The sequence below is a fragment of the Lepidochelys kempii genome, chromosome 10 (genome assembly GCF_965140285.1).
Source record: "Lepidochelys kempii isolate rLepKem1 chromosome 10, rLepKem1.hap1, whole genome shotgun sequence".
Lineage (NCBI taxonomy): Eukaryota > Metazoa > Chordata > Testudines > Cheloniidae > Lepidochelys > Lepidochelys kempii.
The window spans coordinates 16,901,557-16,921,581 of record NC_136389.1 but is presented as its reverse complement, the minus strand read 5'-3'; the positions used below and the strand labels follow the sequence as shown (position 1 = coordinate 16,921,581).

Genomic DNA, 20,025 nt, shown 5'->3' with positions numbered 1-20,025 from the left:
TCGTGGGGCGGCTGGCGGAGCGGAGCGCAGCTGAGCGAAGGAGTTCGTGGGGCGGCTGGCGGAGCGGAGTGCAGCTGCGCGAAGGAGTTTTGTGGGGCGGCTGGCGGAGCGGAGCGGAGCGCCGCTATGGAGCTATGGGGCGGTCAGCTTCAGATCACGTAAGGTGCCTCTTACCCCCGTCCCACTTCCACCCAGGTTGGGAGGTAAAGCTCCGCCGATAAACTTTCGAACTCTGGGGCTGCCCTGACCAGGGACAGAGACTTTTGGGGCATTGGACTTTTGGGGTTGCTGGACTCAAGAACCAAAGGGAAAAGGGCATGCCCCAATTTGCCTGGGGTGGGGTTGCTTTTGCTCATGGGTTGTGTTATGAATCCGGTTGGTGGTGTTTCCCCAACATAATGCCACATTGTTTCTCTCTGTTATTAAAAGACTTTTGCTACACTCAGACTATGTGCTTGCGAGAGGGGAAGTATTGCCTCTTGGAGGCGCCCAGCGGGGGTGGTATATATTTGTCCCAGGTCACTGGGTGGGGGCTCGAGCCGGTTTGCATTGTGTTATTGGAATGGATCCCCTAGATATTGAACCCGGCCCTTGTTGCTGCCAACTCTGACGGGCAGAAGGGTTACATAAGCACATACAACAGCGATCCTCTAATATGCTACCAGTGACAGTACATCTGTGAACCTCAGGGCCAGAACTCAAGAGACAGATGATGACCAAACAACAGACACAGCTAATAACTGGAGCAGAAAAGAAGATAGTGATGGATCATATGGCACATTTCCAGAATGAAATACTTAGTTCAACATGGGCAGTAGCTGACGAATAGTAACTGATGATTAACCAATTAAAGACAAAGTGGGACTTTTGATATTCAATATTAGATCAGAGCATTGCAAGCTACAGGATGCGTAAAAAAACCTATTCAAATATACTGAACAAGATGCACATGAAACAAACAGTATATACTACTTACTCTCTGCTCTCCATGGGAAAACCACTACTCAGGAGCAGAGTTCACCTCCCACATGCTCTTTCCCACACCCATGTCCCTCACACTTCTTGTTATTCTGCTCTGATCCTGCCTTAATTAGATAATAAACTACTCAGGGCAAGGACTTTGTGGTGGTTTAAAGCTTACAAGGCATCTTACAAATCTACTGCAAGTGAGGAAGGAGTAATTATAATAACATAATCGTTCCCTGCATTTAACTCTTCTTCTAGTCATTCACCTTTACCTACCAGGTACTTATTTTAACCTTATACCTTTCTCAAGTATACCAAAAAAGAGGTTTTTCAGCACATATTCACTAACATTGAGTCACACATTTCTGATGAGCTATTTTAAAGGCATTTTAAAAGTGCTTAATTGTAATGGGACTTGGGCATTCAAATCCCATAGGCAGCTTTGAAAAGCTTTTTGTCTAGAGGAAGCACAGGGCTGGAATTCAGGAACTCCTCAGCTGTAGCTGAACAGGCAAAGCACAACTTCTCTGCCTCAGTTTCCTCATCTGTAAAATGGGGACAATCATAGTATATCCTTACATACCTAGGAGGCGTGTTAGAAGGATTAGCTCCTGTTTGCACAGCACTCTGAAAATGGAAAGTGTTAGAAGAGCTAAATATTATTAAAGCCCATTATTACTTCTGAGGGCTGCAGGGGGATACGGATACAGATTTGACATGGATTTCTCAATTCTCAGGATCTCAGAAAGCTAAGGGTTCAGCTAAGCAGCCAGGGGAGGCACTCTCCTCCCCAAACAACCTCCACTTACCTGCAGCTGCCATCTTAGGAAAGGTACACTAGCCTGTTGTGCCTGCCCCAGCGTCTAGCAGGCCCATTCCTCTCTCTGTGTCTTGAGGATGATTCTTCCACCCTCTGTCCATGAAGATTGACCAGCATGGGGGATCATCCCCACTCTTCATCCAGTTTTCTCTCCCATTTGTCCCTCTCCTGAAAGCTGGGAGACATTTAGGTTTTTTTCCCATCTCTTTAGGGTCCCTGCGGTGCATCCCCCAACCCAGAGAAATTCCTTCCCCACATTTGTTCTCCTCCTTGCCTTCAGTCAAATCCTCCATCAAAGTTCAGGCCAGGCACACTAACTCCACTTCCCCCTGCACATGACCAGCAACCTCCAGCTTCCCCAGAGGAAAAGGGACTGCCTGTTCTTTGTCCTGTTCCCAGGCTGACTAGCATTATCTTGGGGGGGGGGGGAGTATCTTGGGACACTTCCCGCTCTAGCAGGCTTGAGTGTGCAATGGAGACCAGGGTGGCCCACGCCCTGCTGCGCACATCGCTGCAATGCTGGGAGGTGGCCCTATACAGACCCTGGCATGCTGGCCAAGTCTATGGCTGCCCAGGAGAGGTTTGCAAAGCTTGGAACAGCTCTGGTTTGATTGTGACTGTTGGCAGCTGTGTATGCAGTCGAGTCATGTAGGTACATAAATAACCTTAATGTGAACAGTCTCCAGATAGCAAAGCAAACTGCAATTCCAGATTAGTAATAGGGACTGGGAATAGGAGTTCCACCAACCTTAATAATGTCAGGAGAAGAACAGTGTGTGGTTTAATGAGGAATTGGATGCCCTAATAGCTCAGGTCCAGTCAATGTGAACAATAGCACTGTGGGTAAAAGAGAAAACATTTTTTAAGGGTGCTCTTCTATCACTGAGTGAAAGTGTTTTCAAGAACCACTTCTGTTCATGCAGGGACATAGATAAAACAAAAAAGAAATTTTTGCGAATACAGACTAACACGGCTGTTACTCTGAAACCATAAATAAAACAGGACATATCCCACCACAGATATTTCAGCACAATACCACATCATTTCCACTAGGGACTGCTGCTTAAAAATTAATGGCCTGATATAGCCCAGTATTTGGTGCTCTCTGCTCTTATACAGCCAGCAGAGGGAGCACAAGGTTCCTAGCAAACAACTCCCAGAGCAGAGGCGGGGTGCCACCAAGGAAGTCCACGAAGAAAAAGCCTCATTAATTTTAAGATCCACTAAAAACATTGGGAAGCTGGGGGAAGGGAGGATTACATATATGCAAAATGGAAAAGGGCATAGCTATTAAGGAAGGCAATTTCTTGTTTGCTTAGAGTAGTTTAGAAATAATGGAGAATAAATTAAAGCTGCTGAAAACATTTGACTTTTAAAAAAATTCTATTTTTGTTGTTGTTACCATGCAGTCCTGAGATCATTCTGCTGACTGGAATATTAAGTGCGTCTCTACTTGGAAAAGCAACTCTGTAAAAATGGCACACGTTTAACTCTCAATAATCCCTACAGTAAATGTGCTTGGTTTACAAGTATAAAGATTTTTTTTGCTAACTTCCAGGCCTGTAAACTCAACTTGTAAATGAAATTTAGCCTGGGTTCGTTCCTTTCCATGCAGCTTCACTCATACTAAAGGTTCTGCAGGTCAAATCCTGCCCTCGGTAACATCTGAGCAAGCCCACCCACTTCAGATTCTGCTGTCAATGCACAATGCCTTCCTGGGTTGGAAACAATGTAACTGACTGGCCCTGTAATCGGAACTTAATGATGAGGCACAAGGAAGAACAGAGTCCAGCTCACTCTCCCATAGTGTGTTGGCCCTGCATGGCTGACAGGAACTAAAAATAGTAAAAACATTGACACTGAAATGAGCAGATATCTATCTGGCAACACAGAAGGAGCAGATCCACAGACTACGAAGGGACTGTTTTTACAGAGTCACTTTTCAGAATAGTCCTGAATCTTAAAGGCAGTTTTAGGGGTGCTGTATGAGTTGGAATTACTGGTTAACATTAAGAAATGGATTGCAGTAACTATTCTAGTGGCCAAAAAGAGTTATTTTGAGAAAATAGAAATCTGCAATTCCTCTCTCCTACACAGACTGACTGAGTGAGTTCTTACTACTGCATTAATAGACGTGCTTAGAAAAAATACCAGGAAGTCTGGTCACACATGAAACTATCGTTTACCTTTGCAATTTATTATATATTAGTCCCCGATACTCATAGACTATGTTCTCACTTATTTATCTATTTAGTCACTTCAATAATTAATGCCCTGCATGACCTTTACAGGTTCAGGGCGGTTTGAGGGGAGGGAGGTTCAGGTTTTGCAAATAATGAACAACGTTATTATTTATATGCTATTTCCTCCTCATGTATGTATTTTTATGTTTTGTTTTATACTTACATTTTATATCAAAACAAAGTTAAAAGGGCAGTTTTAGATGCCTATTCTAATCACCATTTTTGACTTTTAGATGTATAATGCTCACATGTGTTAAGGAAATACCCCTTAGAAGATGTCACCTTGTAAGACTGCAAGCAAGAGCTTTCTACCTGGTGAGGATTAATGTATCAAAGGCCCAAAATGAGGAACACAAAACTGATAGAAGAGGGAGCTGGAAGTTATAGGGGACTAATTTCTTTGATATGCATAAAGTTTATGTCACCTCAGTGTCATGATTCAGTATTTCCAAATCCAGTAATTTATTTTAATAATATAGGAGTATATGAGAGTCAAATGTGATCCCTCAAAACATATGTCACTTTCTTGTGTAATCATGGGCAGGACAAAGTTGGTCAGCTGCAGTGTTTACTGCTGGTAAACAATCAATTCACCTATCTGTCAACATACATTTTGGAGCAAACATCATAGCTTGGTGTAGTCATTCTTGTTTTTAAACATTTATGTAGGCAAGTGAGAAGTGGGCTTGAAGTTCCTGGCAATTTCCCCCTTGTCACAAAAGCTAGGCACCCTGTAATAACTCAGGGGAGAATGCTATGAATGTGTATGCATATAGAACAGAGGGAAGTGTGGATTTTGAATGAACAGTGTACCATATAATGCTGTGCAGACAATAGGAATGAAACATCCAGTGCTTCTGGATGGCCATATTACAGCAGTAACCATGTTTGTCTTTCAGCATTGCCAGCTGGTGGGAGCTTACTGACTCTTCTAAATGTGAACTTTGCCATCTTGAGGCTGAACTAATGTAATGCACTCTAGCTGGGGCCATAGGTGCTGGAATTAGGGGTGCTGCAGTACCCCCTGGCTTAAGGTGGTTTCCATTATATACAGGGTTTACAGTTTGGTTCAATGGCTCTCAGCACCCCCAATATACAGATTGTTCCAGCACCCCTGGTTGGGGTTCAGAAACCACACCAACCACAGAATGCAGTGACCTGTTTGTTTAAGGGTATTTCCTTCAGACCTGCATGGGGATCCAGTCTGTTACCAGCTGTTAAGGTGTGGTTTTGATCTACAATGCCTTAAACAGTTATGTCCTGAATACCTCAGGGACCACCTCTCTGCCCACATTTTACAAGATTAGTTAAACCTAGAAATTGTGATACCAGATCAGATGAGTGATTCACATAGTCTAGTAGCCTGTCCCTGACAGTGGGAAGAATCCATGTGATGGACTGTTATGGCAGAATTTGCCCATAGGTGAAGTTTCTTCCTAACCCTGGGCAGTCAGCCACTGGCATTCCTTCCAAAAATGTGATCTATCCTCTCTAATGTAACAGAAGATGCTTTCATTGCCCACAGAACTGCTCAGTTCTTCTCTGAATGCTACTAATCTTTTGGACTCACTGATAGCTTGTAGCAATGAGTTTCACAGATTAATTATGAACTGTGTAAAAAAGGCATTTCCTTTTTTTCAGTTTTAAATGTGTTGCTTTTCAGTTTCACTGAATAGCCCCATCTCCCTGTATTATGAGAAAGAGAAGGTAAATCAGGCCCTGCTATTCACCCTCTCTATACCATTAGTTATTTTGTAGTTTATCGAGCATGTCTTTTCTCTGAACAATCCCAACTTTTTCAGTCTCCCCTCCTTGCCCTCTAAAATTGTGAGATAGCTCCTCAACAGCTGAGATAGTCAAAGGCAACCAAATTACCATCCATCTGGTTTCATCACAAGGGCCAGGGACTGAAGTCAGGACATTTCTGGTGAGCAGCTATTCAATGGTGGTATCTACTTTATTTCACCAGAGGCCTGAAGAACATTTTCAGATATTCTTAATTACAGGTGCTTGCATTGAGCTATCATGCCTCATCTCAAATTTTATCCTAAAGCTCCCCTTTTAAGAGAGGCACAGGCTGTGAAAATGAGCTTGAGCCAGTTGCTAGTGGTAATGGACTGCTTTTTCCCCTCTAGTTGTCTTTAAAAGGGTAGGCTCTAGTACACTGGAAATCAATCACAGTAACTATGCCCCATGCTTTGTAAGTGCCCTGAATCAAACATATCAGTTTGAAATAATCACCTTGAAAGGGTGCAAGTTCTTGATCTGCCATTTGTGTAATGCTAATATTTTTCTTTGATGTAGTATAAATGGAGGTTTTAGGCTTGTGTTGTTTTAAATTCTAGGCACTTTATCAGTTGTAGATAATATTTTGCTTCAAAATGAAGCCTCAGACCTCAGCTGCTTATAGCCCATACTCTGTTCCCTGTCTTGCCTCCCTAATTATACATCAAGAATCCCTTGACCTGGACATGAAAGTTATGAGCTAGAAGTCAGTAGTCTGGAGGAGATTAACATCTTAGTTCCATAGAAAGAATAAATCAACTAAAGTAAAATGCTGAATATGAAAGACTTCCCGGTTTGAGTTTTTTAAGAAATTCCTTATTCAAAAATAAGCTATTTGAGCCTAATAAATCTCATAAGGAGCCTAATTTTACTGTCATGTTCTTTTTAATTGGACAGGCTGTTTTATACTTTAGCAGTGGTGGTGCACAGCATGCCAGAGTTAGTCATGCAGTATTGATTTACTACTAGACTGTTCATGGTGACAAATTTCATCTTCCTCTAGCTTTATTATTGCTATTGTACTTTATTTCCATAGTAACAGTGTTCCTGCCTGCCCCAATTCTTGCAAGTAAATAAATTGTCTAATGGTAGGAGGAAAGGAACAAGGGTTTTAAGCTCAAAACACAGGAATGTCAATGCTAGTGCAACATACAAGACCTCAGCTAATAAACATGGTGTTATTTTTTTAATAAAGGTGAAAACATTGGAAATACAAAAATAGTATATTAGGTAGACTTATACTATGGCATGTCTATATGACAAAAGAAATCAAGTTGATAGAAGTCAAAACTAGCTGTTATTACAACCTTGTGTGAAAGTATTAATTTTTCCTGGAAAAAATTGAACAAAAAATTCATTCAATCTTTCCTAAGGAGTTTCAAGCAGCTCAGATCAGCCTCCTTGTACTATTGCCATTTTGAAAATTACATGGGCTCGCTGTGTTCCTAGTTTTACCCATCTTGACTTGAACTTTTCCAGTTCCACTATCTCATTTTAAGATTAATGTACCAGTTTAAAGAGGTCATCTTCAATATTACTAGCATAAGTCAAGCAGAAATAAGACTACTCAAAGAAAAAGCAAGCTTATCTTCTAGACAAAGACACTGGTAGCCTTTGTCAGATCATTAGCACAGCTAGTCAGTGACCAAGGACCAGCTTGGACTTTACTCATAGCACCTTGAGGAGCAGGCTGCCATAAGTGTTCTCAGTCAAATGGGTTTCAGTAGGTATGCGCACTGCCTTACAAGATTTGGCTTCTGTGCCAGTATAACACCTATTGACAGCAACGGGAGTTACAGCCCCTGGGAGTAGAGAGCCCAAAGATGCTCAAGATTTCCATGAGTCTTATTGCAACAGAAGGCAATTCTTAAAAGATCGCTCACAGCTTCATCTTCCTAGCTTCTGACTAGAGTTGCTCTTTTGTACATTATATGGTGTTACTTAAAACTAGAACAGGTCAGTATATGTGTATAACCCCTACCCACCCTGATCTGTATTGCTGAATGCACATGTAAACATACTGCCTGCAGTTGTAGGTGGAGCTGTGGGCTTGCTGCAATCCACTTCCATCTATAATCACGTCCATTACGGTGGATTGGATCAAACACTACAGCAGTAGACCACCATCCTTGTCTAGAGGCAAACTCATGTGCCAAGATCAATGGCAGGGCCACTTCTGGACACGCTTCCCCACCATGAAGAGTAAGTACCTATGACAGTCGAGTGTCAGGGGAAGAGTTACCATGCTCATGCAGCATGATCTTGAGATATGTCACAGCCCAGGCAGTAAAAGCTTCCCCCCTCACCCCCCAATCCAGGCTTTAGAAATGCTCATGACTGAAATCAGTCAAAGGATCATGATAGAAATTTTCAGAATAAGATTCCACTATGAACTAATGCATCATGCATATAGCAGTTTATTTCGTCACAAGTCATTTAGTGACAGTTTACCATTACAGCTTTTGTCCTCTTCAGATTAAGGAGAGCCACTAACACCAATGAAGTTGCCATCAGGCAGAGGATCACAGTAGCTGCTGTTGCAACAGTGGTCCATGCTTCTTCTCTCAGTTGAGTCTCTTCTATAGGGAAATAGGGTAGAACCACAAATTTGTGACCAGAGTATTTTGTAATAAGCCTGAATTAGCACCAACATGCTGTTAGGTAAAGGAGGAGAGCATTTTTTCCTATACCTTGGGTTGAAGGCCATTCATCTGCTACAAAGCTAACAGGACCAGGTAAGCTTGCTACTCCAAAGTTCTGTGCTTGCATCACAACATCTGCAAAAGATCAGTCACCACAGATTAGTTGAGGAATGGATTTCTATGTACTAAGCTAACTGGCTATAGTCCATTTCTGTTCTCCTCTGGACAGAATTAAAGGTCTAAAATTTGTGACTAAATAAAATACTTGGTTTAGTCTGGGAAAAACTGAGAGGGTACCATAACTGGACAAGATCACTAACAGCCTTATAAATACTTGAAGACTTTGTACACAAAGAGACAAATAAGTCATGGGCTTCAATTGAAAAGCCTCCCGAATAAGGGCAGTTAAGCACTGAAGCAAGTTACCTAGAGGATGTGCAGAATCGGTCCCTGGTGGTTTAAGGACAATGGTCATGAGACTACTTTATCCTGCCTCAGTACAGGGGAATGGACTAGATGTAGCATTGGAGGAGACCTCAATAGGCCTTTTTGAAATTGTGATTCTGGTATGGTACACTGTGTTCAGGGGGACATTTCAGTTGTCAGTGATTAGATCCTACCTCGTTTGTTTCTGGCTGAGGGAGGACATCGTGTTGAACACAGAGGGGAGTCTGAATGAAGTCTGTCACAGAGAAGAGCACTGCAGTGGAAGTACACCTACAGCAAAGATAAGGGAGAGACATTTGGAGCACAGGAAGCCCAAGCCTTTAGCTAGTGGAAGAGGGACTGCACTTACTAGGCTAGTGAGAGCCTTGTCACCCGCTACAAAGGCAAAGGTCTTCACTTCAAATCTCTGGCGATAGTTGGGATAGCTGACTGCTAGGCCCACTGGATGAAATGCAGTTCTGTAGTTATCTAGTTCATAGTCACACCTAGAGGTCAGAGTTGAAATCAGGCAAGAAGAGAGTCTTGGAAGGTTTGCGTCATTAACATTCAAGTTTAATATTTAGTCCATTACCCAAGAGACCCTCAATACTGTTTCCTAGAGATCTGCCAGAGCTTGGAAGCCTGCATTAGGACAGCAATTCATTGAGGTTTTGAGTCACTCAGTTGTGAGCCATTAGAGTGACAGTTGGCATTTACACATTTTAGTCTTTGAACATGTGCACTCTCAAATGTCTAGCTTGACCTAAGGCTAGAGCAACCTCCACTTTGTGGTCAGATCATAGCCAGACCGCAACCCTTTGCTCCTACATCTGTGTGAGGAACATGCGCTCACAGCTCCAACAAGCCTTTGCATAGCACTTCAGGGAAACACTTGAGCAGACCAGCCTCACCTATGTTCCTACAGGAGTTAGAATATACCTACCCATCCACAACAATGTTCCACCGGGGCAGAGAGCTTGGATCTTGCAAGGTTGTTGCCCAGCAGTCATCCAGTACCAGTCGGATGTTGGGGTCATTGCGGTTCAGAACTTGCACTTCCAAGAAGATTGGTTGCCGCAGATATTTCACAATAGGGTACTGGTCGTCACTGTAGGGCTGCATGTAGGAGTCATCTGAAAAAACCAAGGACGGCAGAGTTGACAGCCCAGTTCGCAATAGGTAAGAATCTCAATCTAGAGAGATGAAGCAGCCAGCTAAGTAAGAAGTCTGGTACTGTAAGTGCATAGAAGGACACAGCTAGTGAGTGCTTTAGTTGAACTCCTTGCACAGGGAGAGAAAGCCTCCTAAACTCAACATCCCTACTGGATTCCCGCATAGCAAGAGGCTCTATTAAAACCTAGCCTACCAGGTCTACGTCACAGACCAGCAGTGATGGAATCATGCCACCCCTGGATATCAAAAGGTCTCTGGGTCTACTGCTCTGGACAGTAGGGACTGAAGAGCTCCTTTGACTATGGAGGGAATCACTTCATTTCTGCCCTGGACACAAATTGTGTCCAGATGCAAGCTTTACCTGGATAGATCAGCAGGATCAAGGAGAGAGGACCCTGGTTTATTGAAGAAACTGGAGGAGGGAGACTGCTTATCCTTACGCTCAGGGACGCGTCACCACTTTTGTAGGTGCACACTACGGTCAGCCTGAAAGACAGAATGCGCAGCATCAGCTTAGCTGGCAATTTGCAGTCTGTCACTTTGCTTAGTGTTGCGATGGGCTGTCACCAGCAGAGTTGTGGACTGACCTGAATTCACTGTCCCTAGAAATCCTGCGTGGCGGTTGATCTGCCCACAAGGCACGCACTTCGTTCTCATAAGTTGTCCTCTCGCCTTCAAACTACAGGGGATACAGGAGTCTTAGTGACTGCCCTGCCACATGAGCGCCTTTTGCAGTCACTGTCCTGACACTTACCCTCTGCCTTGTCCCACACCTGTTCAGTGGGACGTGAAACCGAACCATGTCATTTGAGGGAGACTTGAAGACTGGTTTGCATGTAGGATCTCTTAGCCTGATGGTATCCAAGTCTAGGGCTGGTTTTGTCCGCTCACTCTGTACTTCAAAGTCCATGTAGCCATCCTGAGTGCACACAGCAGCTGAAACATTCAAGGAATTGGGATGGGTTGCTGTAGGGGACTCCAGTACATGGGGCTATGGCAGCTCCTGCCTCAGTTCAGTGAGGGACTCGAGTATTCTGAGCTGTGTGTACAGGGGCTCTAACTACCCTAGGAGGAGAAGTTGTCCTGAGCCGACTGGATTGTAGTATCTCCAGTTTGTATTGCATGACCTGGAGGGCAAGGATCCTGCAACAGCTCATACCAGGAGGCTCAAGGACCCAGAGCTGCTGGCAAGCAGTGCTCTATGGCTTGGATGAGGGGGAACCAAAACCTGAGACTAGGCTGGAAACATTCCATTAGGAGTTGTTTAGGGCAGGCCAGGCAGGAGAAGTGGTATGGCTCCAGGTCAAGATTAGTGGCACTGTAGGTTGGGGGACAGCTGGTGAATTCTTTTCTGCAGCAGAGAGCTAGCAGCTGCTGGGGAGCCAGGAACTATAGGAAAAGCTTATGAGATGTTCAGTTGTATGTGGGGCTGCCTACCTGCCACCTTGCGGGCGGGGGCATGCAAGAGGGGAGGGAGAAGGAGGAGGAAAGCAGTTCATTTTACAATGAACACAAATGCACTTTGATGATCAGACACCGAAGACTCCCTTCCACTTCCAAGGAGTGGATGTCCAGAATATCCAAGTATGTAATCAGATACATAGGCCTGAGACACCCCACCAGCTAGGAAGGGGCATCCATTTTAGATTGAATTAGTGTGACTTGGCATCTTTATAGTGGAGCCCATTAGTTGCTGAGAACCACCCTACATTGTAAGTTTTGCTTGCCAGCTATTAAGAGTTTACATCAAATATATCAACACTTTAGCCATATGTTCACCCAATGAATCTTGGGCTGTGCGCTGCAGTTTGAGGTCCACTCATGTTCTCCTGTACGGAGGTGGATGACAGCCAGCTTCAGTATTTCATGCTGAGCATGATGAAGTCTCATTCGTAGGCCAGTACTTCTGGGATAGCTGAACCAGCACAGAATGAGTTGACAGAAGTACATGTGGTCTTACCTATTGGTGCATGTTGATCACAGGGACACTCTGGGTAAGTGACCATTGACACCATTTCTCCATGGAAGTTGAAAGTTAGCCTTAGAGATGCTATGTATGACTGAAGTCCTAAGCAGCTCTCCTTGTACAGCTGGAAGAGAGGGAGGCAGGCCACAACATTTGTTGTTATTTAAGACAGCTGGAAGTCTGTAATGGTAATTTTAGTTATTTATGTTTGCTGGTAAGAGGACAATGCCAAAGGTAGCCTTTTCCCAAGATCAGACACTCATTTAGACTGGACCAATCTAGCCAGAAATATTTTGCTTTGATTAGCTATTTCTTACTCCAGGAGATTGAGTAGGCTGGTTTAGAAGTAGAAATTTGTAAATTTTACATCCATAACTGATTTAGAGTGTCATCTTTAGGAAAGATATTTAGACCTTGTCCAAAGCTCAATCAATCCTTTAAGTATATATATTTGGCTCTGCAGAGCCAGAGTAAGTAGTCCAGCAGCCTGGGTTCTCACAACTTTAACTCATTTGTAAGTGTTAGAATACAGCAGGCTAGGTTTTATTCTCAGTCATCCCCGACCCAGAGATCTCACATAAGCAGCATAATCTACAGGAAATGGAATACCATCTCTATCTAGGTATATTAGACCAAACTCCTCATTCTATCCATGGGGGTATTCTAATTTCTTGTGAAGAGCAATAGCCTTACAGATCATTCCAGGGATAACTGCCAGCCTGGAGTATTGTGGGAGTAGTAGACAAGTTGCCTGTCCAAGCTGCAGAATGGCAGAGCTAGTGTCATGTTACCAAGACAAGAGAAGGTCCAGAACAAGTAGCTCAAGTCCAGTGCAGTAGCAAGGGGTAGTTTGTTGTCAGGAAACATAGCTTGAATGTTAAGCAAGGAAGTATTTAAAAACCCACACATTTGGAAAGGGCTATAGAGAGGGGGCTTGTATTGCAGTAATGGAGATCAGATTAGTGCCTGAAAAAAGTTAGTGGTTTATATGACCATTACTCTGAAGATTTGGACATTGCTGGTTGTGAGAGTTGAGGGAAAAGAAATCAGATGGCAGCCAAACAACGGCTGCCGAAGGTACAGATACCTACAGTCTAGTCCAGTCCTATGGCTTGGAACAGACTCTGCTGGTAGGACAGCAAATCTGATTTTGTAGATCAGCCCTTTCTATTGCATCTTTGGTTTGCATTTCACTTACAATTATGACCATTCCTAAATGGAGTCAGATACTAGTTTGTAGGGAGCTTACTCTGGACTTCAGGATTCTTTTGTTGATGTGCAGCTTCACGCCCCTTCTTGTGTCCAGAGCAATTCCATTTGCTTGGAGTTGGGTCATGGGAATGTTTCTGTTGTCTATACTCACAGCAGAGAGGATCCCTGGGAAAGCTGGGATGGCAACAGTCATGTGTGTGGAGTTACAGGTTGCTGGGCCTGCAAGAATAGCTTTGTTAGTTTCCAGAGACATTTTAAGGTTCAAGTCCCTCTCGGGTCAGAGGAGGGACCAGCTTCCTCTGTGAAGAGGGGAAGTTTTACCTGGTGCACAGATCATTCTTGATTCTACAGTTAGCCGCTGGTCAGGAGGCCCATATGAAAGCTTGAGTGCCACAGTATATAGCATCTGGTAGTCTTGCTGCAGAGGATAGATATGGTTGAGAACAGCAGGTTATTCAGAGTGCAGTTCCCAGTGCCAGGTATAAAAGAAGCCTATTAGGATTCAGTAAGCCAGGCTGTAGTTCTGAAGAGACTTCAGAAGTTATGAGAAGTCTTGCAGGGCATGTTAGCCATTTAAATTGTTGGGAAGGCAGAAAGCCACTGGAATTACACCCTAGCCATTTCACATAACTCCTACACACAGGAGTTTTGGGAAGGGTGTACAAGCTCCATTCTAGGCCCTCATGCACCACCTGGATTCATAGCCAGAAGTCAAGCTGAAGCTCTCACACACTCCCATTTCCAGATGCCCTCATGGACTGCATGTAGAGTCAGACTAATCAGACTGCCCCAATAGCTCAGACTAGTGAGCCTCAGAAGTCTGAGACTTCTCACGGTGTCTATTTATAGACACCATCATTTGCCGATGGCAAGTTTTGCCTTTTGGCCTCGAGACAGTCTTGTGCACCTACCTTGTAAGAGGCGACTCCAGTTGCACCAAAAGAAACCTGGAAGATTAGGTTGTTGCTGTCAGCTAGGAATGTATACCCTTGCTGCATGGCTTGCCTAAGGCTTAGCCTGTGTGTTCGTGTTCCATCATCTATGGACAGTATCCAGGCCATCTGAGATTCTGTAGTCTGCAATTTGAGACTTCTGGTCAGTCAAGCATAAGGTTTTTCCATTACCAAGCAAGGGGGTTATTGTTCTTATCTTTAAGAAGTGTTAAGACTGCTGTGAGTGGCAGCTTGGCTAACCAACACAAGAGAGATACTGAAGGGTCCAGTTTGCTACTTTAGCAAGCATCACCAAACTGGCAGTTTCTACATGCAGCAGTTCTACTTTAGAGGCATGTTACTTTGCACACCCAGCCCCCATTTTGACCGACGTTTCATACCATGTGTTCATCAGCAAAACTGGGAAGGAGTCTTGGAAATACAACCTGAAAGAGAACGGGACAGCAGCTGACTTCAAAGCACACTGTTCAAAGAGAAGAGGATACCAAGCAAGCTTTCCATGGTGAATGGAACAAGGAGCCTCTAACCCATTAGAGGAATGGAAGCTTTCGGGGAGCCTTCTGAGGAAGTGTGCTGCAGTGGCTAGAGGCCTGGCTTGTTTTCAGAGGAACAAGGTGGGGAAGCAGCAAATGCTGTTCTCCCCCTGTAGTTTAGGGCACCTGTGCCCAGGTTGACAGCTACTGACCATTAGCCAATAGAGGGGTCTACATAATTCAGTAAGCTGTGCCAAGCCTAGCCAGGGAAGCCCTTAGAAGTACACAAAGGAGGAGGTAAAGGTAACTAGCTAGAGTTTTTACAAATAAGAAGGCTAGTCTTTAATCTGAGTCTTCCCAGAGATCAGGAAGGGGACAATCCACTATCCTCCTGCTAGTCAGTCTTATTTCCTTACTCCCACCACCCAAAGAGAGTCGACAGACACATCTTCAAGATTTGACTGAGAGGCCATTGAGGTGTCAGACTCCTCTCTACAGCTGAGAGCAGTTCCCTTTCCAAGGGATTGTCAAACTGCCCCACTTACTGCCATGAAGTCTTTAGTACAGTTTGTAGCTCCTGTAAAAATAGTAGGGACGACTTCATCTGCTTGAAGAGAATCACAGCCAATACTGTAGGTTACATTCTTGTCCCTTGCAATGGTTTTGTTGAGCACCAGCAGCTCTAGTCTCAGCTGGTGTTGGCCATGCTATAGCAAGAGAACACATTGGTCAGAATAAGACAGTGGCACAGTTTTACATTACTAGATGTTGCCTCAGATCAGGAATTAGAGCCAACCCTCAGAGGCCACATGTTCATGTTGAGAATTTGCTGTCTATAGAAGAGGCAGGGTTACTCAAAGGAAGGAATTTGATTTCTTGGGAGCCATTTGATTAGTCATTATTACATGGAAGCACCACCTCAGTGGGTGCTCTCAGGAGAAGGAGTCTCCCAGGAAAGAGATGGTACGTTACATGACCCAACACTGCAGTTGGGTCACTTAGGAGGAGTCACTTTGGAGCCTCTGTCAAGTGAGCATGTTCCCAAAGCAGAGGGACAGTTTTACCTCTAGTCTGGTGCAGTTCACATACAGAGCAGTTACAGTCAGCCTCTCATGATCCACCATGTAGTCACAGTCTACAATCTCTTCACCACTTCCATCTAGAAAGAGTAAGCTGGTCAGCTATGCTGCTAGAAGTTGCCTTGAGAACCTAGCTAAACATGCAGCAATACATACCAACTACATGGACCTGCCAGAAGTTGCTTCCAAGCTCTCTGGGAAACCCAATCAACATTTTGTCAGTGTGACAAGACACCGTCCCTACAAGAGGAAGTGAGCAGTCTGATATCAACTCCTTGCAACACAGAATAGGAGACAGCATACAGGCTGTTAGTATGCTAAAACCCACTCACTCCAGCAAATGGAGAAGAGAGTCACCCCAGGGTCAGTAAAACTATCCTACCAGCCTCAAGACAAGTCCACGCCTGCCCCCCACCTCCCACCATGATCAGGGGGAATGCCCTGGTTACCTGGGAAGTCTAGAGCCATGGAACTAGTAACACCAGCTGTCAAGGGCACTATAAGGCAACCAAGTAAAAGAAGCAGCCTGCAAACAAGAGAGAAGATGCTCAGAAGCCAGCACAGCAAACAGAACCCTCCCTATACACAACCCTACGCAACCCACCCACTTACCACATGCTGTAAAAGGACCAGCCTAGCTGTAATACAAGCAACCTCATGGCTCAGAGTCAAGCCACCCACATGAAGACACCAGAACAGCTCACCTCCTACTCAGCTACAGGGGTTATATAGGAGGGGCTGCAGCCCCAGCAGCTCTTGGAAAACACCTGGGATGCTTCCTCAACACCTGCTAGCAGCTGACTCTGAGGCTGATGGTTTGCACCTGGCCCTGTTCTGTGCTGCAATCAGTGAGGAGGGGGCAGCTTAGGGACAAAGCTCCTCTTTCAAGGGGATTTTATGCCCCTTTGCACAATTTTCTGTTTCCCTTCACTTTTAAGATTACTTTCGGTATCCATTTTTCCTTTCACCCTGCTCTTCCACCGCCTTTCTCCCTCCGCTAGAAGATGGAGCAAAATAGCTGAGGAGCTAGAAACAGACAAATGCTTTGTGTGGCAGCCTTAAGCTCCCCTAGCCCTTTGCCCCTTACCAAGGAGAACACTTGGCATTGCTGGGCTCTTCTGCCCACTAAAACAGCTTTGTGCTCAGCCATGGGCTTTGTAGGTCACCCCATGCTTGGGAACTATCCTCAGTAGCCCCCGCCCGGGAAATCTTCATTGCCAGGATAGTTCTGTTGAGGAGGGACAGTTTGCCCAATATCTAGTTTGCCATAACTGTTACCAATGTGAATGAATCCTCCCAACCCTCGGGGAAGTAGAGGAATGGTTGTCGTCAGTATTAATCTGTATGTAAGGGGACTGTTGCCCCCTTATTAACATTCAGTGGGGGTGTTTTAGTTGCTAACTCTCAGTACTAAAAAGAGGGAAGGGTCGATGGGTATGGTGAGCAGCTGGGGAGAGCGAGGGGGACCCTGGGCAGCGGGCAGTGGGCCCAGCATAGGGAGACGCCTGAGCCAAGAGGCTCTGCAGGCCAGGTTTGGATCATAACCCCGACAGGGCAGGGGCGACACTGGGAAGAAGGGTCCTACCACTTAGAGCCTGAGAGCGTGCAGCCACCACAAGAGCAAGCGTCCAACCCACAGCATCCCCGCTAGCAGGGCTAGGTCTGGTCATTATCTGTTTAATAGTCCTCTTTGCAAGTGTAATGCATACACTGCAATTGAAATTTGGCTATATGAGGCTAGCATTAGTCTCCTTTCCAACATGCTATTTCAAGTCATACGCTAAGTGAGATAGCAGAGCTTTGAAAACTGTGTTTGTTCCCTGGCATCTCTTCGCACCCCTAGCCAGGGGCAGCAGCTCTGCATAATTTTGGGTGGCCCCCAGAAAGGGTCCAAGTCCCACCCCCACGCATCTGCCTAAGGCTCTGGGAGGGAGTTTAGGTGCAGGAGGGGTGCAGACTATGAGAGAGACTTTGGGTGCTGCGTGCAGGCTTTGGCCTGGGACAGAGGGTTAGGGTGCAGGGCTGGGCCAAGGATGAGGGGTTTGGGATGCAGAAAGCAGGCTGCCCTGGGGCTGCGGGCCAGAGAGGAGAATTCCCCCCAGCCCTCTACCCCCCTGGCAGCAGCAAGTACTGGGGAGGGAGGAGGGCCTCTCCCCAGCACAATACTCATCCAAGCTCTCCACAGCTGCTGCTCAGGAGGTCCAGCCAGGATAAGCCCCCCGCAGTGAGGCACAGCAGCCACCTCAGATTGCCCCCAGTGCCGCTCCCTTGTAGCTGGCAGTGGCCAGCGAGGGAGCGGACCATGGAGCTGCAGGGGGCAGCTGCCCATAGCAGGCAGGGATGCTCCAGGTGAGGCACACAGGGGTGGCAGGTGGGCCCTGGGGAAAGACCTGCCCTCAACATTGGTGAAGCTGGGCCCTCCCAGGCCCTGAATTTTCTGGAGCCTGGGCACCATGGGCCCAAACAACTCACTGCCCCTGCCCCTTGCACAGTGTAGGCAATATAGAGAACTATATACAGGACTAGGCCTCCTACTGTAGTTCTTAGAGCAAGGAAGGTGATTTACCTAGAGAGGTACTGTGGGGAGTGGAAGGGGGAGAAATCCGCACTGGAAGCCCCCTCAGATTCTGCCAGCAGCCCTCTAACAGTGCTTTCTCACTGCTATTACTTGAGCTTCCCTTGATATACAAACATGAGAAATGGAGTAGGGTTAGGTGACAGGAATACTCAGTCATTCCAAGAAAAGATCCTCGAACAGCAAGAGGAACAGGCACTGCTCTCATCCTAATATAGCTATAGTTATCCTAAAGGATTATGTGGGGGAAGGAAAGTAGGAAGCAGGGAGATATTTAGTTATTCATGCAGAGAAAAAAAAAAATCACAGTTCAGACAATTTATCCCATTAAATTCTAACTTGAGAGAAAGCACAGAATTTGGAGGGGTGGGGGAAATGTGTAGTCAGTGTTCAGTTCCATGGCACTAGAGATCCTAGCAATTTCACACATCTAGGAAAGCAGCAGCTGTGGAGAATACAGTCACCTGAGGTGCTAGTATAGTGATATCTGACACTAGGGTTAAGCTACTGTCCAGCCCCAGAGGAGAGGGCCCTCAAGTTAATTACGCAATTGTGAGGAAGTTTGCTTTTTTGTTGTTTTTTAAACCAGCTAAGTCTTTTGTCAGCCAGGCAAGTTACTCAGTCTTGAAGGGGGTGTAAATAGCCTGATGAAGAGTTCATTTTAAATCTAAGGATAGTAGTTAGTAAAAAGATGGCTCTATTCTCTGTCTACCCTGCCTTTCTGGAAGTAGCCTCACTGATTTTATGCTATGGCCAGAGTAGGTCATAGAGTAAGTAGGGACATTTAAATTTTCCAGTTAAAGGTAGCAACTGTGCCACAGTTGCTCTGTTATGCAGTAAGTAAGCACCCTGATTTTCAAAGGGTTAAAAAAAAAACCCTCAAGTTGATCCCATTTCAAAACAAGAACCCCAACACTATGTGATTAGATCCACTGGGTGTGTAGTCTGGAACTGTGGCAGGCATGCTGTGTAGCCCTGACTCTTCTTCCCCCTGCCCTAGAGGCAATTAAAAAACCCTACACCCACCCTCAAACTAGCCAATTAAACCAAAAAAACCAAGCCCAAATCCAGCATTCCCACCCCCCACATTTGGCATATAACTGCCTATTCCTGATCAGGTGTCACTTTCTGCATGTAGCGTAGGTACCTCAGCCCACATGGAGTTGTCAGAGACTATGGCAGAGAAGAGATGTTGCCAAAATAAACCTGGCAAAGGTCTTGGTTTGGACAAGTCTACTTTTCTAGGTCCAGTTACTGGTCACCAACTGCTGCGTGGCTCTATGTTTTGTGTAGGGCAAGTATTGCCAATTTGGAAATCAGGACTACAGTTTGTTCTTGCCTGCTGCATCTCTGGGAGCTGGTGTTCACAGAAAACCACAGCTATGGAGGACAGCTTTATGAAAGCCCTATTGCTGGCCTAAGTTTAAGCCTAGTGTAGTGGCTAGTATCTGCCAGAGTCACCACCACTATGCCAGGACACTTGAGCTACACAGAGCGTGGCTGGAGCCCCTAGCCCTGCAACTGCGTGGGTAAGCTAGAAGACTAGCAGAAGGTTGACAGACAGCACAACGTTTTCTAGAATACAGTTGTCTCTTCAAAAATGCCCCATAGTGTCAAGTGTACTGAGTCCAACTGCTTTTGTAATAGGCACTATGAGTGGTTAGTTTCATTAGTGCTAGACATGGCGCTGTTGGTATAAGAACACAAGATCT

At 45.3% G+C, this 20,025-nt stretch overlaps 1 protein-coding gene across 1 annotated transcript; it reads right to left on the bottom strand.

The window, feature by feature from the left end:
- Nucleotides 1–1,389: 1,389 nt before the first annotated feature.
- On the bottom strand, nt 1,390–16,397 carry LOC140917997 (zona pellucida sperm-binding protein 2). The gene is made up of 19 exons (XM_078854474.1): nt 16,351–16,397; nt 16,188–16,264; nt 15,895–15,978; nt 15,724–15,818; nt 15,205–15,366; nt 14,567–14,611; nt 14,145–14,309; nt 13,555–13,651; nt 13,271–13,452; nt 12,016–12,145; nt 10,810–10,991; nt 10,643–10,734; nt 10,417–10,541; nt 9,826–10,015; nt 9,253–9,388; nt 9,077–9,173; nt 8,505–8,591; nt 8,266–8,393; nt 1,390–1,593 (listed from the first exon to the last, which is right to left on the bottom strand). The coding sequence occupies exons 1-19, from the start codon at nt 16,395–16,397 to the stop codon at nt 1,390–1,392; spliced, it is 2,325 nt and encodes a 774-aa protein (XP_078710600.1).
- Between the last annotated feature and the right edge of the window lie 3,628 nt (nt 16,398–20,025).